The sequence below is a fragment of the Lytechinus pictus genome, chromosome 16 (genome assembly GCF_037042905.1).
Source record: "Lytechinus pictus isolate F3 Inbred chromosome 16, Lp3.0, whole genome shotgun sequence".
NCBI classification, from domain to species: domain Eukaryota; kingdom Metazoa; phylum Echinodermata; class Echinoidea; order Temnopleuroida; family Toxopneustidae; genus Lytechinus; species Lytechinus pictus.
The window spans coordinates 14,640,959-14,656,109 of NC_087260.1; the positions used below are offsets into that span (position 1 = coordinate 14,640,959).

Sequence of the window (15,151 nt, forward strand, 5' to 3'; positions counted from 1 at the left end):
TGAATGGTTCATACGACAAGGGCTGAGGTTTACTTCTTTGAAAAAAAAATCATGAAATTGCTTTTGCCTCCAATTACTTAGTCCAGAAGGGACTTTAATACTTTAGTACTGTGGAGCATTGTGGCCCAGTGGATTAGTCTTCGGACTTTGAAACAGAGGGTCGTGGGTTCGAATCCCAGCCATGGCGTAATTTCCTTCGGCAAGAAACTGATTCACAGTGTGCTGCACTCAACCCAGGTGAGGTAAATGGGTACCGGTAGGAATTCCTTAAAAAGCTGTGTGCGCTATGAACGCCTAGCTTAGCCGGGTAATATAGGAGCGCCTTGAGCACCTAACAAGGTGGATATGTGCGCAATATAAATACCCTATATTATTATTTAATGTATGGAAGCCCTCTTTGCCGAAGCTGTCACAGAGCGCCTCCTGACTCCCAATCCCAAACCCAGTGCCAATCCGATTAAAGGACAAGTCCACCCCAACAAAAAGTTGATTTGAATAAAAAGATAAAAATCCAACAAGCATAACACTGAAAATTTCATCAAAATCGGAGGTAAAATAAGAAAGTTATGACATTTTAAAGTTTCGCTTAATTTCACATGCACATCCTGGCTGGTATGCAAATGAGGAGACTATGACGCCATCCACTCACTATTTCTTTTGTATTTTATTATATGAAATATTCTAATTTTCTCCTCATTGTCAAGTGATACAACGATTTATTCCTCCCTGAACATGTGGAATTAGCATTGTTTAATACTATATATCATATGGTTCAGTCAAGTTGGTCCTGATTGTCAAATCTATAAAAATGAAATATTGTATAATTCAAACAATGAAAAACAAAAGAATTAGTTAGTGATGAACATCATCGACTGACTCACCTTGTTGTGCATATGACTGTTTTGTGAAAAATAAGTGAAACTTTAAAATGTCATAACTTTCTTATTTTACATCCGATTTTGATGAAATTTTCAGCACTATGCTAGTTTTATTTTTCTCTATTAATTCAAGTCAGCATTTTCCTGGGGTGGACTTGACCTTCAATAATGCTAATAATATACAGTTCTTGTATAGCGCATATCACATTATGAATAATGTCTCTATGCGCTTCCAAAGGACTTGGATTTTATTACCCCAGCTGTAGCATGGCAGCCGTAATTACCAAGATTACAGCGCACACGCATTTCAAGGAATAAATTCCTGCCAGGTACCCATTCACCTCACCAGGGTTGAGTGCAGCACAATGTGGATGAATTACTTGCTGAAGGAAATTACGCCATGGCTGGGATTTGAACCCACGACCCTCTGTTTTAAAGTCCGGAGACTAATCCACTGGGCCACAACGCTCCACCTATTATTTCCCTTCCCGATAGATGAGGGGATAAGCATTGGGTTAGAGATTAGAAGCTATGGGATAGAGAGCTTTCATTCATTATTAACCTCCAATCTGGACAACCAATAACTCTGACCTGCACATGACACAAAAAAGGAGTCTGAGCACAAGACTAGATGCCCTACGTACGAGGTAATCAAACCTTTGACGCTGACAGGCGAATGTTGTCGCTCTCCGGGCTTACCTCATTTTTCACGGCCATGAACCCCTGGCCTTGAAGACGGGGAAACACTATCTACCAGGATGGAATGATTAAAAACTCACCAACCACCGGCTCAATGCTTACATTCAAGCTTACAGTGCACGCGCCTCGTACAATAATATCTCCCGAGCCCCGGCAGGCAGCAACCGGGGGATATTTTGTTTCTTGGGTTGTCGGCAAATAGTATTGCATTCTTAGACATGATGAGGTTCATTGCATCAGCATGGACTAAAAGACAGGCACTTAACAACATGTATGACAAGGGCGGGGGCCAGGGGGATTAAGGATTTACAAATAGAGGCTTTTTTCAATCATTATAATGTTCATTCCTAATTACAATCGGTATTAAATCCTATAACAAAAATTTGTTGGTGCTTTCCTCTTACTTATAATCAGTATTTGCCCTCCTTGGTGTGAGTGATTCCATTTTATTCCCTCTAGGTTCATAGGGAGCACATTCAATAACTTGCACAGCACTATTAAGACACCAACTGATGAATTCAGGGATGGATGCCTTATTCAATATTGAAGCGGTCAAATTGCTGGTTGTGCCTGGACAAAACCAGAAAGTTTGATAGAAAGGAATTTTGTATTTTCCTGCCTGCATCTTCTACATGTATGTGCACCTCTAAGACATTAATAACAAATGTACCTTGCAAAAAATTCCTGGCTTTGTTTCTGTTAATTGCTTGTCATTATTTGCAATTTATACAAGTTTCTTTCTTCACAAGATCTTTGAAATTTGGACAGTAAAGAGTACTAAAAACAGGTTAAATTTCACTATATAAAGCTTTCCCAATTTCAAGTCTTTGACTTGAACATAATAAAGAATATAACACAAATAAAGAATAGATAAATAAATGAATAAATAAATAAATAAACGGACGAACGAACGAACGAAAGAATGAATGACAAATTAATTACTTAGTAATGAATAAATAAAATAAACAAAACAAATAATTAATAAATGAATAAACAAATAATAAATCAATCAATCAAATAAGATCAAACAAAAAAAGTGGAGCGCCTCTGGCAGTCTCACTTGCGTTACGCGATTCAATATAACAGCAGTGCTGACTTTGAAAACTAAAATAATTATTCACAAAAAATACCATTCATATAATGATACAATACTACGTTCATTGACCCTAAATGATATTTGACCTTGATCATGTGACCTACGACTTGTCAGTGATACTTGATTACCCCTATGTCCACATTTCATAAACTATTTCCATAAAACTTCGAAAGTTATGACAGCAATTTAATAATTACCTCCAACATGGCCAAATTTTATTGACCTTAAATGACCTTTGACTTTGGTCATGTGACCTGAAACTCGTACGAGATGTTCAGTGATACTTGATTACACTTATGTCCAAGTTTTATGAATCAGATCCATTAATTTTCATAGTTATATGGTAATTCAACAAATACCCCAAACTTGGCCAAAGTTCATTGACCCTAAATGACATTTGACATTGGTCATGTGACCCAAATCTCAGTCAGGATATTCAGTAATACTTCATTATCCTTAGGACTAAGTTTCATGAACAGGAAGTTCAGTGATACTTGATTACTCTTATGTCCAAGTATTATGAATCAGATCCATTAATTTTCATAGTTACATACGCGTATGATGGTAATTCAACAAATACCCCCAACTTGGCCAAAGTTCATTGGCCCTAAATGACCGTTGACCTTGGTCATGTGACTTGAAACTAAGGCAGGATATTAAGTTACACTTGATTACCCTTATGTCCAAGATTCATGAACTAGGTCTATATACTTTCGAAGTTATGATGAAATTTCAAAAACTTAACCTTCGGTTAAGATTTAATGTTGACGCTGCCACCGTCGCCAAAAAGCGGCGCCTACATGTATAGTCTCACTGCAGGTGAAACAAAAAAACACATTTTTTTAATGTGAATAGGCAAAGATTTTGATGTTGATTCCCCCAACATGGACTAAGTTCATTTACCCTAAATGACCTTTGACCTTGTTCATGTGACCTGAAACTCTGACAGGATGTTCAGCAATACTTGATTAACCTTATGTCTATTAAAGTTTCATGAACTAGGTCCATATACCTAAGTTATGCTGTCATTTTAAAAAACTTAACCTTTGGTTAAGATTTAATGTTGACGCCGCCGCCGTCGCCAAAAAGCGGCGCCTACATGTATAGTCTCACTGCAGGTGAAACAAAAAAACCCATTTTTTAAATGTGAATAGGCAAAATCTATTAATGATTTAATCAAGCTAGATTAGGTATATCACAAGATGTAATTAATTTCAGAAATTCCATTTCTTAACACTCAAGAATCTAATCTACTGTAGATATGAAATAAGCTCTCATAAACGAGTAAATCAAAAGGAACAAAACAGATCTTTTTCATACTTCTGTTTTTCTGTGCACTTTGGACTACATATAATGTAGAACAGGTACAGATATTAATGTATTACATGTAGATGAATTCAGAATATAAAGAGAAGTTGTTTATTTTCTTTTACTTCATAGTCAATATTTTTTTTATTTGGACTATTTTAGGGCTTTACACTCCGTAATGATTCCCCTATTGTAGACTTTCCCTTCCGTGATAAATTCATTATACTTCCGCCTTTCTTGATTCCACTTTTTTAACTTGAACAATTTATCTTTACTGTTTTGCTTTATATTTATTTAAAACTGTCATGCACATATTATTCTTTCAGTTGAATTCAAATTCTGACATTTTTGGAGACCTACAATCGTTTGCTTTTCTGCTTTTATTATTGTTCAGGACGTTGTCAAACTTTGATTTGATCTATTCATTTGTCTACTTTTTCCTTGATATCAAAAACTTTTTGAAAATCCCATCCTTTTGCGTTCATGTTCTAATATTATGCTGTTGAAAGACAAGCATTTCCTTTCGCTGCAAGTCTCTTTTATACCCTGCGCCCGCTGTTCTCGCTTCCTTAATATTTATCTTCCACCAAATTATCCACTTCACAAAAAACAAAGCGCACTACTACACTGTAGCAACAGCCCTCTGGCAAAATCCACAACCATGTTCTTGTGAATGAACTACATTGGCTTTTCACTCAAGTTGAATGAATGAGTGAATGAATAAATGACCTTTGCGTTGCACATTTTCCGCTTGGTCTGGAAAAGAAGCGACTGCTATTCCAGGCAATATAAATAAACTTTAGAAAGCCATGGCATTTGCCTTCTCTTTATATTGTTACAGACAGAGCCTTTCTTATTTCAAGGGGTTAATGCATATGACTTGAATGCTTTCAAGCAAGATAAATTATTGCCCAAGGTATCGGAAAATTGTCTTTTCCTTTACACTCAGAGCTGTTTAAAGAATAATATTTGCAAGAACATTCACTTTTCCAGAAACTTTTTTAAGGTAATATCCAACCTTAAGAGTTCAAAATGATTTAATTTTAGGGCCTTGCCTTCTTGCTGACGCAGGAAGAATTGCACTATTTTCACTGGGGCAGTAAGAATTTTTCACAAAAACACATATTCTGAAAGGCCAACAATAAATAGTCTCTTCTGTGATCGAAATTGAACTCAATTTGGCACTTTTTAATGTTTTGCTGTTAATGGAAATCACCTGAATAGTGTTAGAAATTGCAGAAATACATTTGATGGAAGTAGCTACTTTCTACAAAGAAAAATTAATGTTCAGGGTAACCTCAATTTTGGCAAATAAGGAAGACTAAACTGGGTTATGTCTTGAGAGAAGAAAACATAGCATAGTGCCAAGGGGACACAAAATTATCATTTTTTTATTTTTCTGGGCGACTTTTTACAACCTACTGCCAAAATCTGCAACATTGAATAAGCTTTAACATTGCAGGGAATGGGGATTCTGGGCTCTTGAACGGTTCCATGACATTTGCTCTGGCGACAATTGCTCCGCTCTAAATTCCACTCACTAATCGTATGATCAACTTCAACCCTGGGTATTATACAGATATTGCCTACCTAGAGTTTGAATGTAACATTTCCTCTCCCCAACGGAGTTATATTTCCCAAGTGATTATATTTTGCCCTGGTCTGGTCTGCTCTGGCGACAATTGCTCCGCTCTAAATTCCACTCACTAATCGTATGATCAACTTCAACCCTGGGTATTATACAGATATTGCCTACCTAGAGTTTGAATGTGACATTTCCTCTCCCCAACGGAGTTATATTTTTCCCAAGTGATTATATTTTGCCCGAAGCACGCAGCGCTGAGGGAAAATATTCTCCTGAGTCAAAAATATAGCTTCTGAGGGGAGTTGAAATGTTATTTATCAAAAAGATAGACCAGGCAATATCTGTATATAGTCTATGTGGATTCGCCACCAGAGATTGCATTCATCATCTGGCTCTCTGATTAACATTTTTTTTGGGTGGACTTGACTATTGTGACTTTAATGTAGTCATGTTCAAAGGCATTCTAGTTTTGAAGGGTAGAAGAGACGTAATTTCCTCAAAAACATTGCCCCATCGATCCAAAGTCACATTTTGCTTGCATTCATTTAAAACTGTATTACCTTCCTTCAAGAGTGAGCCAAAGTGATTTCCTCAAATCTTCGCTACATTTGAGTGCTCAAACAACGAGCAGACCTTCAATGTTGGCCCCTAGAGGGAGACATCCAATAAAAAACTTGGTCTGTGAACCCACTCCATGCAGCACTGCAACTTCTTAGTCTGCAGGCGCAGACTTTTGGTTTTCGCAATTTGCAAAGTACACAACGCAGAGTCTGAAGTAGCAAGACTATATTGACAATTTACTGTGGCTGCCTCTACCAAAGGTCTATAACAGAGTTATTTGACACAAACAGAGAGTTTGGAGTATAGTCTTCACTTCAGACATAAATATATTTGCTTAAAGTGTAAATTTGAGTCTGTGCTTGCAGACTAGCAATCTCTTACCTGTAGACTGTTCGGCTTGGAATCGGGATGCTTCGCCATCAGTTTCTCCAGTTTGTCCCGGAGCAGCGCAGCTGAAAAAACAAGATGGCGGAAAACTAATGATGTTCGGATGATGTCATATTGTTGTAACATTACTGGCCATTCTACAAGATTAAGCAGAGGGTTGCTTGTACATGCATTCAATCACATTGCAAGAAAAATGTTCAGGATGAAATAAGCTTTAAAATTATCTACTGTAGATGTAGGAAGAAACATAGATTTAGCAGTTTTTAAGCTACACTGTATTGGAGAACATTTTTATTTTGGGGGTGTTCGATAAAGTCATATTTTATTTCAATAATTTTGCAAGGATAATGTATAAAAACTCTCTTTTTCTCCTATTTCAAGAATGCTTTATACATTATAGAAGTTTTTTTATCTCCATGAGATTTTTTTCGAGATTTTTTCCCCATAAGAATGGAAAGGGGACAAGGGTGATGCAATGAGTTCTCACACAGAACATCTTGGTACATGTGCATGTAGGAACTTACTGTACAAAAACCCAAACTGTAATGTAATCAATTGCAATATTCAGATAATTGATAGATTAATTTCAATTAAAGCAAATAAACTTAAAATTGTTGAGTCAAGAAGCACTCCATCAATTAATCGCAAATTGCTATTAAATTAATGACTTTCATCTAATTGTGGGACCTAAAATTGACTCGCAATCAATTGTTTCTTGCGATACACCAATATACACCAGGGGAACGGAGGTTCTACAAGTCCAATCCACAAGCTATTAACTGAAACCAATACCAATGACCTTTACTAAATGAATACAGTCCGCTATTAAAAGCTGATGATGAAACACATGGAAGAAACCGCAAAGAGGTTAATAGATCCACTACGAGGGAAATTGAAAATGGGTCACATCCCAATCGAGTGCTTAGCAATATCAAGATGTAACTTTACCCCACTATCACACCTCAAAATTGTAAATAAAACAATTAATGGAATGGCGGTGGTAGCTCTCGTTCAAGTGCATTATAAAACCCATTCATATTCATTTAATATATTCACTGATGAAACGAATATGGGTTTTATAGTCAAGACTGCAAACCCTGCTAACTTTGTAACAATCAAATGTTCTGCATTGTACAGTGTGTCCAACAAAAAAGGAAACCCAAGTTATTTTCTTTTTTATCACTAATCTGACATGCATGATATATCCATTTGTCTTGAATAAAGAGATACTATACTATTTAGTGAAACTGACATATATTTGATTGTTTAGATATCTATGCCTATTTTTTCCATTTTTTTTTCTTGGACTCACTGTGTTCACTGCTTCTGGTCATTTCTATCCAGCAAGCCCATTTCTCTTACCTCTTTTTTTTTGGGGGGGGGGGTGGGGGTGGTGAGAACTGCACCTCCAACAGTTACATGGGAAGGTGGGGGGGCTAAGTGTTGTTTCAAAATTTTGTACTTGCCAAATAATAATGTTGTCTGTTGTGCATATTTTGACTCGTTTTAATTTTACATACATGTACTTCAACACTAAGTACACTGTACTGTCAAAATCTAAATATTCAAACAATCTAGCAATCTAAAGATTTACATGACTGTATACATGTACCATACATTCCAAGCCAAAGTCAAAGAGATGCCCATATACAAAGCTTTGGCTATTATAAAGTCCTTTGACTTTAAGTGGTCTGGTGACAGCGATCTCCGTTGCTAGTGACAGCCATGCCGTTGTCATGTCCCAATTGCATTCAAGTGTTTTCACCCGATCTTATATCACGGCCTTTTTTTTCTCACAGAAAAAAAAAGGAAAGCTTTTGGGTATGCCCAGTACTAACACCCATGTCGAGTGATACCCTCCCACGTAAGGGCAGCATGTACATTGTCGAACTGAGTTATTGCAACTGCTTCAAAGGATCTAGTCAAGCATTTCTCAAAAGTGTTGAACTCCTTGTAGTATGGAAAAGCACCAATCTTTATGTCAGGCATGTTTTCTAGATCAAGTTATGTACAATCTCGTGATTTTTTTTTCTCTTTGCCTCTTCCTTCAGGATTTATTGTTTCAAAATATTTACATGTATACATATTTACATAGGAATAACTTTTCTCATGATACAAGAAATGTGTCAAACGATGATATTCTGGTTCCTCTATCTAGGCACATTTATTTCTTCAACATCAATGAGCCAAAGCACCTGCTCCTTCTTCCCGGCTTTTTTTAAAATTTGCACTGCACTCCTCCCTCTGTCCCCCATCTGTACACCCCCCCCCCCCCCCACTCACTCTCTCTCTCTCTCTCTCCCTCTCATATTGTAAGTTTTTACAACTCATACTCCTTCAGTTGCTAATACTTTGCAAACTGCACCCGTATCTTAAACACATAGGAGTAATGCCGAAAATTTGTTTACAAGTTACGACTGCATTTGCATATTAATGAGCCAGAAAGAAGAGGATCGAGGGTACTTGATTTCCAGTTCATCATTATTTAGCCGTGAACCAGAATAGCCTGGTGGTTAAGCGCTACCCGGAAAGCAGTAGATGGCAGGTTCGAATCCCACTGGTTCCGATTTTTGTCTGACTTATGATTTTCATTAGGGATTGAGCATGCGATCTTAAACACATAGGAGAATGCCGAAAATCTGTTTACAAATTATAATTTCCTCCTATGAAAGCCTCTTTATTTTACTATGCACTCGACTACATGTATGACCTTGGTCTCTCTTGTGTAAATTATGTAATGAAACCAGGTCAGGGCTCACCTTTTATACAAGCTTTGCTTTTTTCACTAAGCCCCTCCGTTTTACTCTAATACAAAAATCAACTGAGGTAATCCTATATTTTCAATTGTGTTCCTTAAATCTGTAATATATGATGTCTTGTAAATACTACTGACTTTGTATTTGTCATACTACATGTACGTACAACTGTGCAACAGAAATTTATAAATCAAATCAAATTAAGCATACCCAAGCTGGTAAGAAAACTTTATCTCAACGAAGTAAGAAATTCAGCCATACTTTATTTATTTACAACATCATACTGGAGGTACATAGGCTATTAAAATCGAATTCAAACCTGATAATACTGTACATACATGCAAATTATTGTCTTGTGTTTCAAGAGAAAATGATCTATTGCGGGTTTTTTTGTAATAAGTAAAGTTAATAAATAAATAAATAGATAAATAAATTTTAAAAAAAATAAATAAATAAAATTACAAAATACATCTGACATCAATAATTGTACATACATTTACATTCATGGCAATATCAAATACTAGTATGTAATTGACTTTCATTTAATAAAATAAACCAAAGTAGAATGGGGGCATGACATCATCAGCATAACTATATTCATGATGCCATACATACTAGCTGTGTTCAGTGTTCACAAACTATTGCTAAACCCTCCAATTCAACAACTTCATAAGTTTTGATCAAATTTCTGATGAAATTTACAGCATTTTCCCATGTTTTTAATATGGATCGGGTATCAGATCGTGGTAGTAGACATTTACTGACATACCTTGTGTTTCAAATGTAGCCGTGTAGGTCTTTTTCTGGCTCCCTCTCTGATATTTCGTTTGATTGGCATCCTGTGATAAGAAATACATGTAAGATTTTTTTTTTTAATGAAGAAAGAAATTAATGTAAAGAAATAAGTGTAATATTCTGTAGCAGCATTCTTAATCTTGTTAGACAGTGCACATGGCATTCAAACACAGATATAAAAATTTGCTAAAAGATATTTGTAAGCATGGCATACACAGTAGATACTATGTAGTGTGTAACACTCCTCCCTGGAGGGAGGGAGGGAGGGAGGGAGGGAGGGAGGGAGGGAGGGAGGGAGAAAGGGAGAGAGGAAAAAATTACAGAGAAATAATCAGATGGACGAAAGAAGGAAGGAAGGAAGGAAGGAAGGAAGGAAGGAAGGAAGGAAGGAAGGAAGGAAGGAAGGAAGGAAGGAAGGAAGGAAGGAAGGAAGGAAGGAAGGAAGGAAGGAAGGAAGGAAGGAAGGAAGGAAGGAAGGAAGGAAGGAAGGAAGGAAGGAAGGAAGGAAGCAAGGAAGCAAGGAAGGAAGCAAGGAAGGAAGAAAGGAAGAAAGAAAGAAGAACTTAGAAAGAAAGAGAAAGAAGAAAGAAAGAAAGAGAAAGAAAGAAAAAAGAAATACTCAATATGCATGTATCTGTCAATAGAGGGCTCTAGACCAGAATTATAAACAAGGCAATTGGAAGATAGCACTTGAAACCAAACATTTTTTGTAGTACTTGGATTTGTTTTAAGTTGAAAATATCATATTCTAAAATTGAGGTGATTGATTAAATTCCTACATATTAAATTGATATTCGTTCTCATTCAGCGATAGTGTATACTAAAGTCAAACAGACAAAATTACGGACAGTATAGTGGGAAGTAGTTAGAGAGAGAGAGAGCAGGTGGAGAAGTAGCAGTAGCAGTATCGGTAGTAGTAGTAGTAGTAGTAGTAGTAGTAGTAGTAGTAAGTAGTAGTAGTAGTAGTAGTAGTAGTAGTAGTAGTAGTAGTAGTAGTAGTAGTAGTAGTAGTAGTAGTAGTAGTAGTAGTAGTAGTAGTAGTAGTAGTACTTAGTAGTAGTAGTAGTAGTAGTAGTAGTAGTAGTAGTAGTAGTAGTAGTAGTAGTAGTAGTAGTAGTAGTAGTAGTAGTAGTAGTAGTAGTAGTAGTAGTAGTAGTAGTAGTAGTAGTAGTAAGTAGTAGTAGTAGTAGTAGTAGTAGTAGTAGTAGTAGTAGTAGTAGTAGTAGTAGTAGTAGTAGTAGTAGTAGTAGTGTAGTAGTAGTGTAGTAGTAGTAGTAGTAGTAGTAGTAGTAGTAGTAGTAGTAGTAGTAGTAGTAGTAGTAGTAGTAGTAGTAGTAGTAGTAGAAGTAGTAGTAGTAGTAGTAGTAGTAGTAGTTGTTTGTTGTTGTTGTTGTTGTTGTAGTTGTTGTTGTTGTTGGTGGTGGTGGTGCTGCTGCTGTTGTTGTTGTTGTAGTAGAAGTAGTAGTAGAGCAGTAGTAGTATTTATTGTTGGTGCAATTGCTGCTGTTGTTGTTGATATTGTTGCCGTTGTTGTAACAGCAGCAATAACAACGTTGGCTTTTATAATAGTTTTCTTTCCTCACCAGTCACCACTAATATTCCATGAACTTTGGTTTCACTTTCTGTTTCTGTGTATGTAACTCCCGTAGGAATCCGGCAGGACAGCCTTTGCTGGTAAACTGTCCGGTACAGTGTATTGACATCCATGACAACATAATTGACAAGCAGAAGAAAAAAAGTTCACCTATCTGTACCAAGAGTCCTTATCCTACACTCCAACTTGTCTCAATTGCACATCAAGTGTGTAATGTCACAGCAGCAAAAAAAGTTCATAACAGATACTTAACCCACCTCTGAAGTTATACATTCAAACAAATATTTGAAACAAATACATTCCGTTCAAGGAAAAGAGGGCAGGGATGCGCAAAGTGGTATTCTGAAACTCAGAGGGGTTTTCGATCAATCACTTAAAAACCGTCCAATCTCACTTTGCGTGATGTTTAGTAGTTCAGCTAAATAAAGAAGCATTAAAAGGCAATGTAGTTTATCCCAACCAAAAGGTTGTATCAAATACATGAGGGCAACATGCGATTTCTGGTGATTCTGGTGATATTTCTGGCTTTTTCTACTACATGTACATGTATAAACACTATTCAAGAATATTGAGAAAACAAACATCCTACACACTTGATGGTGATATTTTTTGTTGGAGAATAAAATTCACTCTTCAAATGAAAGAAATAGTACAAAAATCAGCAATCGCCCCCAATGTGATAAAATACAAATGTAGTCCCTAAAAATATGATTATTTCCTTATCTGGGTTTGATAAAAAAAAATGATCATTTCAGAAAACTTTCATCAGTTGGGGATGATAAAAAAAAATAATGTTGAGTTTTGATTCTACAAACCTTAATTTTGTTTTGGGGGGAGCTTTCGTCCACTCCTGTGGACTTTCTCAAGCCAATTATAATTTTCACTTGAGTTGAAGGGCTTGGGTATAATCTTACCTGATGCGATTCTTTATCACAGAGAACTTCCAGCTCAGAAATTAAGGTCATGACCTCTATAGCCAGGTCATTTGAGGTCACTGACCCTCCCCACAACTGGTCATGGAGGTAGACATCAACTGGAAAGAAACACAAACAAAGTTATCATCACACAGTTTGAAGTAATCACATTGTGAGGTTAATGTACCTTTCTGGAAGTTTAGAATAATCTGAGCTTGCATTATCAACTCAATCGTTGTATATTCATGAGAACAACTGTTTCATTGAAAATGTCATTCAAACTTTGAAGTGTCATGACTTTGTTATTCCTCTTCCAATTTTGATTATTTTTTCAGTATTGTATTTGTCTGATACCCTGATTTTACTCTATCTGTTCAAACTAGTTCCATGACATTTGCTCCGTGGAAAAATGGCTCTGCTGTAAATTTTGCACACTAATTGAATGACCAACCTCAATCCTTGATTTAAAAGTACATATATGTACCCTATCCTTTATAACTTAACATAAAACTCTATTGCAACCCTAACCCTTCATCATAGACAAAATATTGTCACAAGAGCAAATATTGTGTCACTGTTCAAACCACATGTACATATTCATCCTGGAGTCCCGGGGGGGCCACTTCCATTCACGAGTGGATACCATGCACGAACATGGGGTCTCGAAAAGCACCCTAAACACGTAATTTCCATATTCTGAAAATGCACCCCTTAACAAGTATTGGCGTGTGAAACCCTACCCTTAACAAGTATTGGAAACAAATATTCCCTGAAATGAACCCCTAAACAAGTACAGGAATGTTTTATTGTTACGGGTCCTTCGGTCGTCGGCTTTACCTTGTTTGGTTTAGTACGACCCCACCTTCTACACCTCGCGCAAATTGGACTCTAAACACGAAGTGTTGGGGCAAAAAGGACATCCTTTATAAAACATTTTAATTTTGTTTTATCATCCCCGCAAATTCGACCCTAAACACGTAATTGTCCTAGCGAAATAGATACCCTTTTTTCATTATTTTTGTGTTTTTGACACCCTTATCACGTTACGTACGTAACGTGCCCTATCGTGAAAAAGACATCCTTTTTACGTGTTTTTTTGGTCGCGCATGGTATCCACTCGTCAATGTAAGTGGCCCCCCCGGGCCTGGAGTACCCCCTTTAACACAGGGATAGTACAATCGATTAACTTTTAGATTGATTAATTGTCCTTGTTTATTTTCTGCATATATACAGATGTAGCTTACTGCTGCAAGAGGATGAATATAGTCAGTACATTACATGTATGTAGGTTGGTAGAACTTGCATGGTCTGCATTTCAAGGTTGTATACATGAATAGTGCACTTTGCATTAAAAATGCATGCATTTAATCTAATCAATTTCATAAATTAAGTCCCATATATTTATACAAGTGAACTTTTAAAAAGGAGAAAATAATGAATTAAAAATATGGCTCACATGATAAAGTGATACTACAACAAGTGGACGCCTCTGACAGTCTCGCTGGCATTACGCGATTCAATATACACCAGCAGCAGTGCTGACTTTGAAAGCAACTACTGAATAATTATAATATAATATATTATATTAAATCTTAAAGAACAACATTCATATGATAATGAAATACATTCATTAACCCCAAATGACCTTTAACCTTGATCATGTGACCTAAGAGGTGTGCAAGACAATCAGTGATACCTGATTGCCCTTAAGTCCACATTTCATTAACGAGATCCATAAACTTTAAAGTTACGATGGCAAGATCCAACAAATACCATCAACATGTCCAAAGTTCACTTACCTTAAATGACCTTTGACCTTGGTCATGTGACCTGAAAGTAAACCAACGTAGTATTTTCAATGGTACTTGATTTCTCTTATGTCCAAGTTTCATTAACTAGATCCATATACATGTACGTATAAAGTAATGATGGCAAATACCCCCAACATGGCAAAAATTAATTGATGCTATTGACCTTTGACCTTGGTCACGTGACCTGAAACTCAGGCAGGATGTTCCATGATACACCATTATGCTTATGTCCAAGTTTCATGAGCTAGACCTATTAACCTTTAAAGTTATGATGACATTTCAAAAACTTATCAGTGGTTAAGATTTTGATGTTGATTCCCTCAACATTGTCTATAAAGTTCAATGACCTTGGTCATGTGACCTGAAACTCAGACAGGATTTTAGTAATAATTGAATACATGTAAATATGTCCAAGTTGCGGTAACTAGGTCCATATACTTTTTAAGTTACGATAACATTTCAAATACTTAAAATTGGTAAAGACTTCAACGTTGACGACGCCACCGCCGTCAGAAAAGCGGCGCCTATACATGTACATACATGATGTACTGTAGTCTCGCTCTGCTCTGCAGGTGCGAGACAAAAATGTAATCAATTTAGAATATGACATCATAATCTAATGCAGGGAAATTAAAATCACTTTTTCAGGAATACAACTTGAGAAAAAAAACAATGACTAATATTTTTCCTCTGAGCACTTGCATTTTCGTGCTGAAGGGCTGAAAAAACTTCAAACTTTAACAATCTACTGGTACAGCAGAGGTTTG

At 36.4% G+C, this 15,151-nt stretch overlaps 1 protein-coding gene across 1 annotated transcript; it reads right to left on the reverse strand.

Moving 5' to 3' along the window:
* Window positions 1-4,131: 4,131 nt before the first annotated feature.
* Window positions 4,132-14,099, reverse strand: LOC129278776 (uncharacterized). The gene is made up of 4 exons (XM_064111440.1): window positions 14,030-14,099; window positions 12,574-12,692; window positions 10,040-10,109; window positions 4,132-6,579 (listed from the first exon to the last, which is right to left on the reverse strand). Exons 1-4 carry the CDS (start codon window positions 14,079-14,081, stop codon window positions 6,494-6,496), a joined length of 327 nt encoding a protein of 108 aa, XP_063967510.1. The 5' UTR covers window positions 14,082-14,099; the 3' UTR covers window positions 4,132-6,493.
* Window positions 14,100-15,151: the final 1,052 nt, after the last annotated feature.

Excerpts from the sequence above, each read along its gene's own strand:
- LOC129278776 (XM_064111440.1), bottom strand. The coding sequence starts at position 14,081 with ATGCCAGCGAGACTGTCAGAGGCGTCCACTTGTTGTAGTATCACTTTA. Across the intron at positions 12,693-14,029 it reads TTGTAGTATCACTTTATCAT|TTGATGTCTACCTCCATGAC; the intron begins GTGAGCCATATT and ends GTTTCTTTCCAG. Across the intron at positions 6,580-10,039 it reads GGCTACATTTGAAACACAAG|CTGCGCTGCTCCGGGACAAA; the intron begins GTATGTCAGTAA and ends TTGTTTTTTCAG.